Here is an 18427-nt window from a genome sequence, read left to right on the forward strand (position 1 = left end):
ACGGGAGAGATCCCGAAGAGTTGGTCGACGATGGCGACGGTGGTGCCGACGAGGCCCCAGTGGAGGAGCGGCCATCCCTCCCCGCGCAGCCATTACCCGGGTCTCAGGACACTTTTTGATGTCAATGCAAGCCTTATGCACGCAGATGAGGACGAGATTACAACGAACCCCAGTGGACGATCCAGAACCGGGCCCGTTGGGAAGCCCCCCGAGCAAGCGGAGGAGAGTCAATCCCCCTCTCCGGTTCCCAGGGATGACACGGCGACGGACACGACGACTGGGACGGATGATGACGGTGGTGAGGACTTAACAGACCTTCCATCACCACCCCCTCGGGCTTCACCGCCCGACGAAATTGGCTCCTTTCACGCCATGATAGCCAGGGCATCCGAGCTCTTCCAGCTCTGCCGTGAGGAACAGAAGGAGGGTTTCCTCCATCAACGGCGAGAGGCCAAGAGAAAGACGGTCCTCTCGGTACTGTTGCTCGACGATACCTGGGACGAGGGACTTGCGATCCTGAAGAACCCGTCCACAACGCCTGCCAATAGGGACCGGTACAAGAAGTAGTACCGGGTCCCCGACGCCGCCTCCTTGTGCCTCAGGGCTCAGCCGACACCGGATTCGGTCGTCTCAGCGGCAGCCAAGAAGGTGGCGGCGGGGGCGACCGCTACAACCTCCACTTCCCCACCTGACGGTGAGGGAAAGAAATTGGCTGCCATGGGGCGACGGGTCATCTTGTCGGCGGCAACGACAATTAAAGTGGCCAACGCCTTAGCGATTGTGGCCTGTTACGACAGGGAGCTATGGTACAAGATAGCTCCCCTACTGGACTTCCTACCGGACGACAAGAGGGCGAGGCCCTAGAGATTCTGCAGGAAGGCGAGGTGGCGTTGGACCACGCCATAACGGTGGCAACGGACATTGCCGACACCAGGTTTTGCCAGTTAGGCAACAGTGTTTGCCTTCGACGAGGCTGGCTCAAGGCGACAGACTTCCGTCAGGACGTGCAGACCAGGGTGTTGGACATGCTGTTCGATGGCAACAACCTGTTTGGGAAAACGGTGGATGAGTCGCTGCAGGCCATCAAGGCCGACAGACGGCCCGAGCCCTGGGAGTCCTTCAGGAACGACTGCCCTTTCGGAGCGCCGGAGGCAGACGGGGGGCCTCCAAAGGATCAGGCGGTGGCTCCTCTACGTACCGCCAGGCGGCCCGCTCCTTGTCCCAGGAGGCCTACAGAGGTCGCGGCAAACAAGGAGGATCTCGTCATCTTTGGGGGGGTGGGGGGGGTGGGAAGGGGGGGCCCCACCAAAGCACCCCGGTGGGAGGCCGGCTGGCAAAGTTCGTCAGCGTGTGGGAGTCCATCTCCACCGACCGTTGGGTGCTGGATGCCCTGGCCCATGGGCACACTCTCGAATTCCAAAAGAAGTGTCCCTACTTTCCTCCCGTGGCCAGGAAGGAAAATCGCGTCCCTCAACTGCTGTTGGAGGTAAAGGCGAGGCTCAAGAAAGGTGCCATTGAGCTCGTCCCCAAGAGGCTCTGGGGCTCTTGAGTATACTCAAGATACTTCCTCGTCAGAAAGAAGACAGGCGGTTGGCGCCCCATCCTGGACCTATGTCGGTTGAACAAATACATGAAGGCACAGAAGTTCAGGATGGTCACCCTCCAGCACGTGCTGGGACAGCTGGAGCAGGGCAACTTCCTATCGTTGTTGGACCTGGAGGATGCTTGCTTCCACATCCCCATCCTAAAAGGACAGCGAAGTTCCTCAGATTCGTAGTTCAGGGACGCCACTACCAATTCAGAGCTCTGCCATTCGGATTGAAGTCGGCACCCAGGGTGTTCACCAAGTGCTTAGCACCAGTGGCGGTGCAGCTGCGCCTGCAGGGGATCCACGTCTACCCCTACCTGGACGACCGGTTCATCCGTGAAAGGACAAGAGAACTCGCCGTCGAGTACACAGCGGAGACTGTCTGCTTACTCACGGAACTGGGTTTCTCCAACTACCGAAATCCCATTTGGTTCTGTTGCAGCTGGCACCGTTTCTGGGAGCGAAGCTCGATACAGTGGAGCGATTGGCATCTCCGGAGGAAAGGACGTAGGCCGTCCTAGGCAAGGTGCAGCGCCTGCTAGCCGCGGATGTGGCCAGGGTGAGATCCATAAAATCCCTCCTCGGAATGATGTCCTCATGCATCTACCTAGTGCACCTGTGCAGACTACAGATGCGTCCTCTACAGGAGTTCCTCGATGCCCGCTGGATGCAAGCGGCGGGCAGCTTCGAAGACCAGATCCCACTCAACGAGGGTTTCCGTCGGGCGATTCAGTGGTGGGGCACTGTGACGACTGACGCCTCCCTGGAGGGATGGGGTGCGCACACTGGAGATCTCCACGCAAGAGGCCTTTGGCTCCCGGAGGAGAGGTCTCTACATCAACATCTTGGAGCTCCGAGCCGTGTTCTGGGCGCTCAAGTCGTTCCTCCCGTCCGTCAAGGGCAAGGTGGTGAGGATCTTCACCGACTACACCACCACGATGTACTACATCCGGAAGCAGGGAGGCACCAGATCCCCAGCCCTATCCAAGGAGGCCCAGGGGATGTTTCTGGTTCCCTTCCATCTGGCAGGAATAAAAAACACCATCGCCGACTCACTCAGCAGTGAGCTGCGCTCGTGCCACGAGTGGGAACTACGCCAGGATCCGGGGGATCAACTCTTCCAACGATGGGGCAAACCCCAGATCGACCTGTTTCCGACATTGATGAACTCAAAGTGCCAGAGGTTCGCCAGCAGGTCTCCCCAACCGAGGAGCCTGGGCGATGCTTTCTCGTTCCCCTGGGATGGCCTGTTCCTGTATGCGTTTCCTCTGTTGCCGCTGCTGCTTCAACTCATCAGCCAGCTCACGAGGTCCCAGTGCAGGATGATCCTCGTCGCACCGGTGTGGCCGAGACAGATCTGGTTCCTGGACCTCTGTGTCCCCACCAGTCAAGCGGTCGACGGACGCAGATCTTCTCTCCAGGTAGGGAGGCGCCATTCTTCATCACAACCCGGAGTCGCTGAACTTGCAGGCCTGGTTCCTGCAGCACTAGAGTTTGGAGGGTACGATATCCTGGCTGACTGCAGAGAGGTTCTTGCAAAGGCCAGGGTGTCCTCAACTCTCAAGTGCTACGGACATAAGTGGAAGAGGTTCTCTGTCTGGTGCCGTGCACAGAAGATCAACCCTCTACGGATTACGGCGCCTAAAGTGCTACCATACCTACCGTCGCTGGCCAAAGCTGGACTAGCTCACGCTTCCATCAAGATACATCTGGCAGCCAACTCCCGATACACCAGAACTACAGGGCGGTCGTCCTTGTCGTCTCATCGACTGGTGAAGGAATTTATGGAGGGACTGTTCCCGCCGGTGAAGGCTCCAGCCCCGGTGTGGGAGCTCAACGTGGTGCTGACCAGGCTCATGGGGCCGCCATTCGAGCCTTTGCATTCGGCTCTGTTGACGTTCCTGTCCTGGAAGACAGCGTTCCTTGTAGCCATCACCTCCGCACGGCGCGTGGGAGAGATTCAGGCCCTATCCTGCAAGCCTCCATACTTGACTTTTCACGATACGAGGGTGGTGCTGAGGACGCACCCCTCCTTCATGCCCAAGGTGCCGTCGGACTTCCATCTTAACGAGCCCTTGGTGTTGCCAGTTTTCTTCCTGTCGTCTTCGTCACCGGCCGAGAGGACTTTACACTCGCTGGATGTAGCTAGAGCGCTTAAGTTCTACGTGGACCGAACGAAGAGTTTTCGTAAGACATCACAGCCGTTTGTGAACTTTGGACCTGTGAACCAAGGGAAGGCTCTCTCTAAGGCTTCCATTTCCAGATGGCTCTCTGGCTGCATCATGCACTGTCATCGGTTGGCTAACCCACCGTTGGCCGTCCGAGAGCCCATTCGACCAGAGCGATCGCTGCTACTACGGCATTCTTGTCTGGTGTGCCCCTGCTGGACATCTGCAGGGCTGCTACTTGAGGTCAACGCACACCTTCACGAGATTCTACTGCGTCGACCGGTATTCCAGGGAGGAGTCTAAGAGTCAGCCAAGCAGTGCTACGCAACCTGTTCCCTGAAGGTGGTCCTGGTGAGGAGGTAAGAATTGCTTAATGTTGAGTTTTGGATGTAATGCTTAATGTTGAGCCTTTGCCACCTCCCGTGGTTGTGCATGTGTGTACTGCTATGTATTCTTATATTCATGAGCATGTGAATCCATGCCAGACCTCATGCTGGAGAAGGAACAAGTTACTTACCTGTAACTGTTGTTCTCCAGCATGGGTCTGGCATGGATTCACATGCGAACCCTCCCTCCTTCCCCTCTGCGGCTCTTCACTTGGTCATACTGCCACTTTACATGCTACCAAATCTGAGGATGGCTGCCAGGGGAGGGGCTTAGAGAGAGGGCAGTCATTGGCTGGGGGCAGTATGACCCAGAGATCAGTGATTGGTTACTTCTAAGAAAAACATATCAGACAAAACTGATACTGATTTTTTTCTTTACCGAGGATTCCCAGCCTGATGACGGAATATTCATGAGCATGTGAATCCTTGCCAGACCCATGCTGGAGAACAACAGTTACAGGTAAGTAACTTGTTCCTTTGTGGTGCTACAGGTTGTTCAAGTATAGTGGGGCCATGGAGAGTGTGGGTCCAGTTGGGAGTTTTGTGGGGCTTTTTAAAGTAATTTAGGGTATCATTTGTCTTGCAGTCACAGTATATTTTCCATCCGGATCCTGCACCTTCAAGGCAGAGCTGACATGGTTCCCAAAATCAGCGAGTAAGTGTTTACATGGTTTGTCACCTATTGTATGCTTGAACTGGCTTCTTATTGATGCAAAGTATATATTTTGGTGCCCATTAATGATATGTTATTTTAAGTAGAACTTGCCGCTAACCATGGTTTTCCTCACAGGCCTTATACTGCCTTTGAAACCAGACTCTGTCCCAATGGTCCTATCAGTGTTCCCAATGCTCTCTGCACCCCCTCATTCACAGGCCCCTTCTAACAAGTTTTACCTGTACCCAGTGTGTCACAGGTACTCTGCCCTCCTTGCTAACTCCTCCCTCCCGCTTTTTCAGGCTCTCACTCTGTGATTTGGCTGGCTCTGAGCGCTGCAAAGATCAGAGGAATGGAGACCGGATGAAGGAAGCCTCAAACATCAACACATCATTGCACACCCTGGGCCGTTGCATTGCAGCTCTACGCCAGAACCAGCAACAAAAGTGAGTAAAGGTATTTGGGTTTTGGTGGTTCAAATTATAAGCATACGTGCAAACCAAGGTCAAATGCATGAGGTAAAGCGGGACTCCTTTGACGCATCGGGAAATCACAGCAGTGACAAAAATAGTATGGGTGACCAGTGTCTGCTGGGGCATAAGGGAAACCTTCTGCAAAGTAACACCTTTATTTGGGACTAGGGAAACCAATATTCGACCATGGTCAGCTGGCTAGTCTGGGCAACATAACTAGTGGCTGCTGTTACCCAGGCTGCCTGCGTAGGTATTGGATCAGCAAACCTAACTGTGCACAAGCAGAATCCTTAAGCGGGTATTGGCACACCACATTGCCCATTTAAAACAGATAACCTCCGTGCTCTGCTTAGAAAATGTCTTGCATAGATTTTATACAACCCTCTGGGGGGAGGGCTGTGTTACTGTTGGGCAAGATGTTTTTTTCAGTGTTCACTCCTTTTACATAGTTGGAGCCCCTAATGTTTTGCTATGATTTGGACCCTGTCCTGGCTTTGAAAGCTAAGGAAAGGCTTTTTTGCTTTAATTTCCTCGTTCTGCTCCACACAGCTACTGACACAGGAATATCGTGGAAGTGTTTTATTAAGCATAAATAAAACAAGTGAATGGAAATTGGTTCAGGGTGGCTGTAAAGAGGATTCTGGGGAATCCTACTCTATTAACTCAGATTATATATGAAGTACTGCAATCAAAAAGGCAAGCATTCAGAAAGTTTCAGACGGGAAGGGTCTCCTGCTTTCTTTCCTCCTTTTTTTTTCTTTTTTATTTCTACTTTTTCTTCACTGGTGAACCCTCCCTCTTCTGTGATTCAAGGGGGCTCTCCTCTGTGGTTGCACATCACATCTTCCAGGGTCCAACGTCCTTACTAATGCCTCCCCCTTTCGGTTCAAGGGTCTCTGGGGTATCTTTCTTGTGGCCCCTGGGTTGGTGGTCTCTTCCTCACTGGAGCACACCCCTCTTTGGTGTTCAAGATATGTTAGAGGAGTTCTCAAAGTCCACTTGAGGTAAGACGTTATTAAACTTTAGTATAAGTCCGTACTAACCAAAGGATCTGGTAGAATGGCAGAGCAACCAGGCTTTTCTTTGGGGGAAGATGTGAGCTATAGGTAAGTACACTGGACCCAGTAAATGCAATAGTCCAAAGGAACTCTTGCATAGTAAATGTTATATTTAAAAATATACATTTAATCTTATATACCCAAGAAGGTAGATAAATACTTATTTCAACTAACCAACACACATGGGAAGTATTAGCAATACTTTTTGGAGGGGATCGTTTCAATAGTAGTTGCTCGTGGTCACAATTGTTAGAGAATTACACTGACAGTTCTACCGTATTATAAGTACTAGCACACTCATTGATTTACAGATAAACAGTAATTGCCTTTGTTTAGTAAAATCATATCAGATAAATTATGGTGGAAGGAAAATGGTTGGTTATACATACTTTAGCAAATCTTCACGTTGTAGTGACACTTTTCGGATTTTTATGGTTTTTAAGTCCAATCCTTACCTATCCCACAAATCAGTGTAGGAGTGGAACAAAAGTCTTATGTAGCAGCAGAACATGCAAAGTTCTGCAGGATATTTTGGTCTCTCAAATCAAAATGCTTAGTAAGACAACTAAAAGTAGGGGGGCCCTGCAAAGGACTCGCTAAATGGACACAAGCGGTGAAGTATGAAGTATGGGCCACGGGTAGACTCCCAAACACCTTTTCACGCTCTTCAATCAATCTTTTCGGCTTAAGGTAAGTTCTACCTTTTAGCACCACAGTACCTTTGGTTAGAAGACGTAAACTCAGCTGGATTATTTCATGTGTAGCAGCGACAGACCGGTTGTTGCAACATTTTATCTAAAGTCCAACGAAGGGTTTAGCAAAACCATTCAACTGAGACAGTACAAGACTCCACTCATAGAATAAGGCCCAAGTATATGGTGGTGTATACAGAGCAGCCAGGATTTTTAGAAGGGGGAGAGTGCTGTAGGAAGGTACAAAGAACTTGTAGTATACCAAGGGTTCAACTAACACTTGCAGCTGAGAAGTATTATAAAATAAATAAAGGTTCTTTATAAATAGTTAGGCCAAGTTAAGTCTTTGGGTAAGTACTTTGTCATGGAGTCATAAACACATTATAAAAACACAACACAATGCTTGAAGGTACACAGACAAAGCATAAACCTATTGTGGGGTCAAGCGTAGCCATAACATTGAACAGGCGTTGGATATTGAGAGATGTGGACCTGCCCGGAACAAAACCAGCCTGGTCACTATGAATTATATGGGTCATTAATGGGAGGACACGATTCGCTAAGGCTTTTGCATATATTTTGGCATCGACATTCATGAGTGAGAGGGGACGGTAAGAGCCACAATCATTACCAGGTTGGTCAGGTTTTAGCATAACCGTTGTAGTGGCTTCCCGTAGTGATTATGGTAGAAGGGAATTGCGTAGTGACTCCTCCCAGACTTCGAGGAGGTGAGGGGCTGATAGGACCCCGTACTCATGGTAGAATTTGCTGTCAGGCCATCAGGTCCAGGAGCCTTACACCTGGTAAGATCTCGGATTACTATTAACAGTTACTCTACTGAGAGGGTGGACATTCAGACTGCCAACTGCTGGGGCGCTCAACCGTGAGAGGTAAGGCCTCCAACAAGGAATGAATGGCGTGTTCCCCACGCATAGCGCCTGCAGTGTATAATGAACCATAAAACTCAAGAAAAACTAAGTACATCCTGCTCTGCCCACTTGGGGTTCCCCTGCATATCAAGGATGCAATCCCCATACTTCCTTTCCGCCAGCAGACACGTAAAGTATCTGACCTACCTCAGGGCATGGGCTCTAAACTGCTCCAATTCTAGATGTTTTTGAGCAAGCACCTCAGGTTCTGGTGACCGGGTATATTCCATTTCTAGCTCCTTAAGTCTATTTTCACATCCCTGTAGGTCCCTTCTAATAGACATTAGAACCTCTGTTTCCCTAGAAATTGCAATACCTAAAACTTTGAAGGCCTGCTTTCTTATGCCTCGGGATGTGCCTTCTGCAGTGTTACAAGAGAAGGTTTCAATGTCTGATCCAATCTCTGCCTTAAAGACTATATCGTTCAATGCTTCAGACTTAAAACGCCATGATCTCCCCAGTGTAGACGATATGTCAGTCGTGAGTGACAGTACCACTGGGGAATGATTGGAAAGGGTATGTGGCAGGATCTTGGTGCCCAGAACCTTACCCATACGGAGGCTGGATATTAATTGCATATCAATACGAGAGGACCTGTCATGTACTGACGAGTAGAAACTGCACTCCCGGGCAAGCGGATGCAGAAGGCGCCATGCATCTCAAGGACAAGGGGTCCATATGGTGTAAGAGCTGCCTTTGATTGGAGCCTTGGCACCACGCCCGTTCTATCTATGGCGCGATCTAGAATCAAATTCATGTCCCATGTAATGGGAACCCCGACTTTACCAGCTAATGTGCCCACTGTAGCATCATAACATTTTGCTGAGTCAAAATTAGGCCCATATGTATTCACCAGCAAAGGTTCTGTCCTTTCAATTACACAATGTACAATGACATACCTCCCTTCCGGGTCATATATATATATATATATATATATATATATATATATATATATATATATACCTTTTTTCTCAGTAGATTTCAGTGACTGTTGCAAGTGCCAAGATACCCCATGAGTGGGTTGAGTAGGAGGTAAAGTACCTGTTAATGACCCCCCCCCCCCAACCCCCAGGATGGGCCTATACTACAGCAAACTCCGGCCCTAGCGTGTTTCCTTCAAAAGGAGGCCTTCAATTTCCATGATTTGGTGAAATTCACCAACCCCCTAACATTCCAGCACATTATATTCAACCGCATTGTAAAGATAATCTTATGTCCATAATGCATCTGCGGCTACCTCCCTCTCTACCATGTCTTGACCTCCCGGGTCAATAGTACCTGTGAACATTGCTGCCAAGATATTTTCTTGTTTTCCAACCCCGTTCATCCAACCTGCGTAGCCTGAACTCTGGTATGCCCAAAGATTAATTTTAAGCATGGATCCCGACCGCTCCCCACCCACCCTCAATGCCTCCCCCTAACCTGCAGTGTAACACGTCTCCCACTCCCCCTGCCAAGACCCGAACCACTCCAGCAAGAGAAACTATTAGTTCCAACATAAAACAAGCAATCGCAAAGGGGCTAACCGTTGCTGCATCGGCACCTTCTATTAAATGTAATCAAGACCCGTATGGTTAGCTGCAGCAGTGATAGACTTCCAGGCTCAATCTATGCTCACATTATGAGTGGAGCCATCTGAAGCTGTGAGGCGAGAACGTGGTCAACCAGGTGGACGTTCCGTAGGAAGTTCTTCCTCCCGGCTTCCAATTGAGATCTTAGCTTCAATAAACTTCAATGCTTCATTTTGAACTGTAAAGAAGTAGTTTGCCTTGGAATTGGAATCTGAGGCGTGCCTTGTACAACATTGCATATTAAGTAGACACTCCACAGCTTGTTCCATACCCCCAGATAGTGTCTTCCGGGACTCCTACTATCCGGCTAGCTATTCCTCCGTGATCTTCAGTTGTCACATTTACCTTTAACCAGCTTCATGTCTGTTAAGGAGAATTCTAGAGAAATGTGCTAATTCCCTCTACCTTAGAGACCCCAAGCAACTTTGCTGGAATTTGAGGACTTGATTTTTTTTTAACCTGGAGAGAGCGAGACCCTTTTTCCCACTTGTGTGTTTTAATGTGATTTCGTACACTGTTTCTTTTGGTTGTGGAGTCTGACAAACTCCATAGGCATCATCTTTTACATTGTGTCACACAGCACCTTCAGTGCAGTGACACAGGGAAGTATTTCAGATTTCCCAAAGGTTTAATACCTTCTTTGGGATAAACTACTGTTTCCCAGAGCAGTAAAGTGAAATTGACTTTACTTACATTTGTAACTTTCTAGACCCAGTACACACTATCTTACAATAGGGTGCTGGAGGGGTTACTTAGTATCCCCTTTGTCTAACTTCTCATTTGTTACCCTTTCCTCACTGAATGGCTGGTGGCAGTGGTTTACTTTTTACTACCATTTTGAGATTTTACTGTGGGCTGCGTTCGGAAGCCACGGTAAAGCACCCATGGGTGCCATTTGTCAAAATGGCCCTTGTTGTCTTTTTTTTTTGCCATTTTTATGTGGAAAGGTCCTTCTTGAGATTTACTCTGCGCGCCAAACAAGGTTTGGTCCCTTGTTCATTTTGCATTTGGCGGGATTCACGAGTGAAGCCCGTCTCCGGCTCCAGGGTGTCTGGCGGCGGCAGGAAGCGAGGGAGGTGCCTGAAACTTCCTGTCCTTAGTCTCCTAGGAGACAGGAATGCACTCTTGGCTGATTAGCCGGCCGGCTGTCCCGCAAGGGCAGCCACCCTGCTGGGTGACTGACAGCTAGGCTGGAATGAATGGGAGCAAGCTGCATAAAAGGCAAGGCTTTTGGTTTGGAAGGTAGTCGACCACTGGAAGAAGGAATCCAAATAAGAACTTGAAGAGGACGCCTGCTGCAACTCCTGGACAGTTGGTTTGCCCAGTGAAGCGCTGCTGCTGAAACGCCAAATTCGTATTGACAGAGAAGACCTGCAAGGACGACTTCTCCCTTGAGTTGGTGGGACCAATCAACTCCAAAGTAAGCCACCTGGACATCCTCTCAAAGCTGGTTGAGTTTCCACTGCAGTCGCTGCTGGAACCGGATAGTCAAGGAGAGGAACACCAGTTTGTGTGCGTTGCTTTTAAGCTGGCCAAGAGCTTCAGGAAGATCCTCCGAACCCCAGGAAGCAGGACTGACTGTACCCCAGGAAGCAGGACTGACTGGACCCCAGGAAGCAAGACTGACATTCTGAGCCCCCTCAACAGAGTGCAGGACCCCAGATCCAAGGAAAGCCCGCCTCAACAGCCAGGAACCGCGGTGGTGCTATTTGCGGAAGACGCGAGGCGCTGAAACACAGAAGTGCCACTTGTTTGAAGATTGCCGGTTTCGAGCGGTGACCGTCCCATTGCAGTGCAAGAGTCCCCAGACGTCCTCCCTCTTGTCCCCACAACTGAGGCAAAGGAACAGCGAAATCTGCAGAGCTGCACAGGAACAGAAGTCATCTGCTGCACTTTTTCTTCAACCTAAAGGTACTGTAAAGTCTAAGAGAACTTAACTCTTGTTGTGTAGTCACTTGTCCTCGGCGACTTGCTTGGTTGCATTTGTGGAGTTGCTATCAGCTTCTTTACCTCACAGGCCTAATCAGCTTGTGGCCCTACTTTGGTTCCTTCTAGTCTACCAAGACTTTTAAAACACTGGGAAATACTTTCTACTTGCATGCAAGAAGTGCTTCAGTTCACCTTGACTTTTGTTAAATTAACATGGACTGTCCTGGCTCCCTAAATGACTCTTCTCTCCTCTGTTTAAGTATTTTGCCTTCCTTCTAGGAAAGGGTTAACTGACTTTGCATTGGGGGGGGTTATTGGAAGTACTTGCATGCTTAAGAATCACTTGCCAGGCTTGGATGGAAGATCTTGATACAGATATTACTGTGAAGGAATGGGACTATCTGCTTCGCATATGGGTGCAAGCATAAATGGATTTGGAGCTGCGATACATTAGGCAAATATTACGAGTCTGCGAGTCAAGAAAGAAACCAAATGTGGATGAATGGTTATTGGATGTGCAAACCTTGTCAAACTATGAAAGTTATGTTATTAAGACAAGGAATAGAGGGTCAATATTCTTGGCTTTGGAGGCCTTTTAATGAATTGTACAGTTAAAGTCTAGTACTATGTATATAATCTGTTACATTAGTCTAGAGGCCTGTCGTGGCAACTGGGAGGTTCCCAGCAGCAATGTTCTGTGGCCGCTCAACATCCATCGGTCCCCTGCGTCCCAGAACCACAATTCTGTGCAGGCGGCGTGCGATGAAAATTGCCTGTCGGCGTAGGTCAGAGCCTCCACCCAGTGGCCAGGCGCTGCGCTCCGCCAACAGAGGCCTCAGCCGTACCCTTTCCCGGTGGCGGGAAGGGCACAACGGTGATCACAAGCTTTCCAGCCCGGCCTTCGAGCAGCAAGGCTTACTGGCTGTTGCTCAGTTGTCTGTTAGGGGAGTTTTCCTAAAGTTCTACCTGCAGTAAGACTTTAATAAGCTATCCCAGTGGTTTGTAGATCCCAACTCTTAGTATCAGTCTGTACTAGCTCAGGACCTTGGTAGTGTGGCAGAGCAGTCAGGCTTATCTTAAGAGGAAGATGAGAGCTGTAGTTAAGTACTCTGAATCTTAGACGGGTACAACAAAGAAGCACTTGCACAAATATGTATTTTTTTTCATATATGTTTGTAGTAGCATTTTTCATTAACATTTTACAACTTCCCCCTCCATGGGTTTCACCCCATCCCCCGCCACTCACCTTTGTCCCAACCATTGTCCAATGCATTTCTCTGTTCTCCCCTTTGGTAGATTGTCCACTTTCCCATAAAAATAGCAGTCCATGTTCGATGTTGGATCCCGTCCCCCCCCCCCCCAATTATGAAGTCTCAGTCCGCTACAAAACCCTGGTTATTCCTTTGTATGGAATAGATACCCATTGTAAGGCCGCAAAGTGCCACCCAGTCATGCTCGGCTCCTTTTGATTTTCACTTCTGAGCAATCGCCAATGCCCCTGCTATCATTAAAATCACATACACCTTGTGTTGTGCTTTTAAAGGTAGCTCTTCAAGTGTTCCACCTAAGCCCAAGATTGCAAGGCCTCCATTTCTCTTCCGCTTAATCGCTACAATTTCCTCAATAGCCTCCATGATCTTTTTGCCAAAACATTTGGGTCAACGGGCACTCCCACCATACATGACTCCACGACCCCTGCTTACTGCAGTCCCTCCACATTTCTTGGACACCGTTGGGAAGACCATATGTAGTGTCACCGGGGGAAGGTGCCGCTGAAACATTAGCTTTACCCATATTTCCTGTGGTTGGACTGACCTAGTTAGTTTGGGGATGGTCTCACATAGTTGTTCCCATGCTGCCTCTTCAATCAGCTGCCCCACCGATTCTTCCTATTGCCTTATATAACGTCTGTAACGTACCTCTTCGTTTTGTTTGATGTACTTTTAAATTGTCCTCACAATATGTTTGCCCCCATAATCTGATAGTTTTTCAAATGGTGTTGGGGACCTTGTTGCTGCCTTCTTAATAGATGGATTCAGCAACCAATGTCTCAGTTGTGTGCATCGGAATCTCTCCCCTTCTAGTAAAAAAATCTAGCTTGCACTGGTTAAAGGATTTGATATCTCCCCCTTCGAACATGTTGCGTATCTTAAGACAGCCACCCTTTTCCCCTTTACTGAACCCAGACCCTCCCATTCATGTAGAGAATTTAGGATTAGGAGTAAATGGCGATGGGAAGGAGGTAAATCCCGCTCTGGTCACTAGCTCGTCCCATGAGTCCCCCACCAGAGATGCAATCCTACTGCGGTAGAGATTAAACGGTCTATACTTGGTAGGTTTCTAAAGCACGGCCTCAAGATGGTCTCCCGCTACTACCTCATCCATTTGTCTCCACACTTTTTGCCTCTCATCTTTTAACCAGTCCCTCATTAACCTGATCTGAGCCGCCAAGTAGTATGGTTCTCCCATCCCGCCCCTATTTCTTGGCATGGTCATTACTCCTCTTGCCACTCTAGGTTTTTTTATTGTTCCATATGAATTTACTTGTGTGCCTTTGGACTGCTTGGAAAAAGAACCTGGAGACTTTTGTCGGTGTTGTGAAATATACGTTTTGGGAGAGTAACCATCTTTATCACATCACATTAATCCTTCCTATCTATCATCAATTGAGCCCATTTGTGTAGCATTTTTCTAATGTTCCCCAATAGGAGAAGGTCGTTTGGTGCTGATAATGATTCAGTATTTTAGTAATGTTAACTCCAATTATTATATGGCTTTACCTGCTCAACTATAGAAAGACTTTTTTAATCTCCTGTTCCTTCCCAACCGGTTTTGTCACATTCAGGGCCTCGGATTTGGAGTGTTAATTTTTAACCCTGATACTGGCAGGAAAATTGGCAATTCCCTATTCAAGGCCATAATGCACCTTTCCAGTTCTGTGAGTGTCAAAAGCAGATCATCCGTAAATGCTGCTATTTTGTGTCTTTCCTTCAAAAGAGATTCCTACAATACCTGACTTTTCCCTTTTTTGTGGCCAAGAGCGGTTCCAAATGAATCACATATAATAATGGGGATAGAGGGCACCCCTGTTTTGTTCCTCTGGATACCCTAACTGGACCCGATAATTGCCTGTTGATCATTTGTTTGACATCTGTAAAAGCGCACCTAACCCGGAGGCAACTGGGCTCTGGTTACATAATTGGTGGTTACAGTAGGTACATAGTGCATTGGGTTACAGTAGTTGGATGTAGCATTAGGTTACCAAATATGGAAGCAGTTATATGGTAAAATACATTAATTTTAGGACATGGTAGATACAGTTCGTACTCGTACGTCCCGTCCCCTTTCTTCCATAGTGTATGGGCGTCCCTTCAGAGGAACGGGAGACGGACCCTTTTCCACCAGAAAAAAACCTTCTTCTGGCCCCACACCCAGGTCCCCTTTTCCGCGTTGACGGGAACGGGCCAAATTCACCAGCGCTCCTGGGTTTGGCTTCGTTCATGTAATTTTACGCGCAGATACTTCTTCTTTGTCTTTTTAAATATATTTTTTTTAATCATTCGGGGTCTCTGTCCTAAGGCGTCACACTCCTCCCCGGTGCATGTCAACTTCTGCAGGATGGACACCTGCTGAACCTTGTAACAGGCTCTTCCCAACTTCAGAACCCCACACCCTCTGCCTACTTTGACTATGCCCAGACCACGGTTAGCAATCATGTTCGGCGTGTGACTCGCTGTCCTCGAAGGCGCTGAAGAACAGACTAGCCAGGTGGAGGGAGCTCTTCCAGAGGTCGCCTCGGGAGGATCTCAAGAACTTCGTGAAGCATTGAACCAGGCCCAAAGTAGTGCCGATATTCTCCATCGCACCCCGCAAGGGAGACTCCTTCCCAGGCACTCTCTCCGTGCGGGAGGGGTGGGGACTGGTCAGGTCCTTCTACCAGCACATTCACTGAGGCTGCTTCAGCTACCGGCCTTTGGTTCCAGGGATCCTCTGCTCGTCCCGGTTGCAGTGTTGAGGGACCGGAAGGTTCTTTTACCGGGCCTCCACCTGAGGGGCTCCACCCTTTTACCGGCACCATGGCCGAGTGGCTACGCCCTAATACCGGCAATACGTCAGAGGGGGGGCGCCTTACTGCAGCTCTACCGACCCCCGGGTTGAGGGTGTCGCATCTACCGGGCCTAGGCCCGAGGAGCAGGGTTGGCCTCGTGATCCACACGCAAGAGTCTTGGAGGAGGCCGGGCCCAGCGGACCGAGCAACATGTGGCAGGCACGTGGCAGGCAGGGCGACAAAATGGCCACCGCACCAGAAAGAGGCACCCGTCCGTCGCCATTCCAGAGTGTCAAGGTGGGCCTGGCCTCAACCAGGTACGTGGCCTACAGTCTACCCCCTTATTTGCACTGGGCAGCGTCACTTTGCGTCCATATGGACAGCTCAGAGCTACCCTGTCGGCACACTCTGCCACCTCTTTGGCCAGTAAGGAGGTGCTCTTCGAGAAGTTCCTCGGCCTCATGCAGTCAGCTCAGATGGGGGTCATCATCGGACTCCATCAGGGAAGTCCTTCACGCAATGCTAGAGGCACCACAGATGCCTTCGCCGACTCCCCGGGCCCCGGCAAAGCAACCGCCTCCGCCCCCCCAGCTGACTCCACAGGGGGCTCCGTACCAGCCTCCGCCGCCTACTCAGCCTCTGGCTCCGGGCCCTGTACCCCAGCCTCCGGCGCCAACTACTACTACTCCTCCACAGGATACCCCTAGAATCACAGGATATGGATGACGATCCAGACATGCCATCCTCAGCCAGGGCCGTCCTTGAACGTCTAGCTGGTCTTGTGGAGTACCTGGGCCTCCCCAACCCGAGGTCGAGCAGGCGGCAGAGGGGGTTCTGGCTGAAGTCATCACGCGACTCCCCTCTGCCAAATCGGCGATTCCTATGCAGACCAATGTAGTCTCCCTGGCCAAGAAGGGCTGGCTCAAACCCCACTCAGCCCAGCAGGTCAATCAACACCTGGACGCCAAGTACAGGCAGGTGGAGGGGGATACACTCTTGCTTTCGGCCCATCCTCAGCCCCACTCTTCGGTGATCGCTGTGGCATCACTATACTCCAAGCCAGTCTTCCTCAGCCTCTTCCTCTGCGGCGCTGCTAGGCAAGAGGGAGAGGATCTTTGAGGCGTATGACAAACTATTCCAACGCATCTTTAAATCTACGTCAAGCCAACGCTGATGTCATGCTGGCAGCCGCCAACCAACGATTATGGTGGGAAATTGCGGACTTCCTCCTGGAACTCCCCATTCAGATCCAACCACGCCTTAAGGTGGGGCTAGCTGAAGCCAAGCTGGTGGCACATGCCCTCATGGAATCCACAGTGGCTCATATTGATACCTCAGGCCGTGCCATCTGTATTGCCACGGACATGAGAAGAACAGCCTGGCTCCGGGCAACAAAATTCAACCCGGATGTCAAGGAATGCATACTAGATCTACCGTTTGGGGTGGGGCCTCTTCCACTCCTCTACGGACGAAGAGCTGGACAAGACGAAAAACAGCTTGCAAACAGATAAGTGTTCCTTACAAAGACCACTCCCAAATCATACACCCAATCTCAGCAGCGCTCGGAAAGGGGTCGTACATATGGAGGGTTCCGTGGCTTCCAGGAACGCAGATCCAGGCAGCCAGAACGCTCGCCGTCTCAGAGCAGGCGCAAGCAACAGAAAAGGGGTGGGAGGGTAAGGGCTTTTTCCAGGCCCCCTTCTCAGCGACAGCCTCAGAGGGAAAGAAAGCATGACACATGTCTCAGGTGGGGGGGGGGGGGGGGCAGGCTTGCTCTCCATGCACATTTCTGGCGCCAGAATTTCGTGGACCCTTGGATCCTATCCGTAGTATCCACAGGGTACCGCTGTCCTATCCCAGCCTCTCCTCCCTCCTCCCCTCCATGGCCCATCCACAGGTTGGGACAGCAACTCTTCTGGCGGAGATCCGGTCGCTCGTAGAGAGCCAGGCAGTGGAGGAAGGCCCAGCCTCCCAGTGAGGCTTTTGCTTTTACTCCAGGATTTTTGCCATTCAGAAGAACCAGGCGGGCCTGAGAGTTGTGCTGGACCTTGCCACCCTCAACCTCTCCTTACCCCTAAAAATTCAAGATAGTTACGCCAGCTTTTATAGTGGAGACATTGGACAAGGGAGACTGGATGTGCTGCCTGGATCTGAAGGACGTGTACCTACATGTCCCGATTTGGCAGTCCTTCCTCACGTCCCTCAAGGGCAAGGTAGTGCGGGTCTTCACGGACAATACCACCACATTGTTTTGCATCAGATAGCAGGGAACACCCGATCCCCAGCACTCTCCAGAGGTGCAGGACCTATGGCACTGGGCCGTCGCCCAGGGAAGATTACTCATTCCTTTTCATCTGGCAGGAGTAAAGAACACAATCGCTGACTCTCTCCAGGGAGCTTCGCTCTTGCCATGAATGGGAACTTCGGCAGGACCTAGTGGAGAACCTGTTCCTCAGATGGGGCAATCCCCAGATCGACTTGTTGGCGACAGTGACAAACACCAAGTGCCTGAGGTTTGCCAACAGGTTTCCCCAGCAGGGGAGCGTGGGGGACGCATTCTCATTCCCGTGGGAAGGCTTCTTTCTGTTTGTGTTCCCTCCATTGCCTCTGTTATTTCGAGTCATCAGTCAACTCACAGTGCCGGTGCTGCATGATCCTCCTCGCACCGGCGTGGGCGAGGTAAATCTGGTACCCGGACCTTCTCAGCATGTCGGCGTCTCCACCAGTTGAGCTGCCGGTGGTCGCTGATCGTCTCGCCAGGTAAGGAGGCGCCAGAGCATAGTCTACTTTGAAATGCTACGGATTTACATGGAAGAGATTTGCTGTTTAGTGTTGTTCCCAGAAGATCGACCCACTGAGGATCACGGCTCCTCAAGTACTTCCCTATATGCTGTTGTTGGCCCAAATCTGGGCTGGTCCACGCTATCATG

At 50.3% G+C, this 18427-nt stretch overlaps 1 protein-coding gene across 2 annotated transcripts in view; it reads left to right on the plus strand.

Moving 5' to 3' along the window:
* KIF20A (kinesin family member 20A) overlaps nucleotides 1–18427 on the plus strand; it is a 298199-nt gene that overhangs the window by 178482 nt on the left and 101290 nt on the right. For both annotated transcript variants that reach the window (XM_069651561.1, XM_069651562.1), the window contains exons 10-11: nucleotides 4729–4797; nucleotides 5100–5243. In XM_069651561.1, the coding sequence (XP_069507662.1) occupies nucleotides 4729–4797; nucleotides 5100–5243 (213 nt within the window). The remainder of the gene's footprint in view (nucleotides 1–4728; nucleotides 4798–5099; nucleotides 5244–18427) is intronic.

The sequence above is a fragment of the Ambystoma mexicanum genome, chromosome 3p (genome assembly GCF_040938575.1).
Source record: "Ambystoma mexicanum isolate Mex_15411 chromosome 3p, UKY_AmexF1_1, whole genome shotgun sequence".
Taxonomy (NCBI): Eukaryota; Metazoa; Chordata; class Amphibia; order Caudata; family Ambystomatidae; genus Ambystoma; species Ambystoma mexicanum.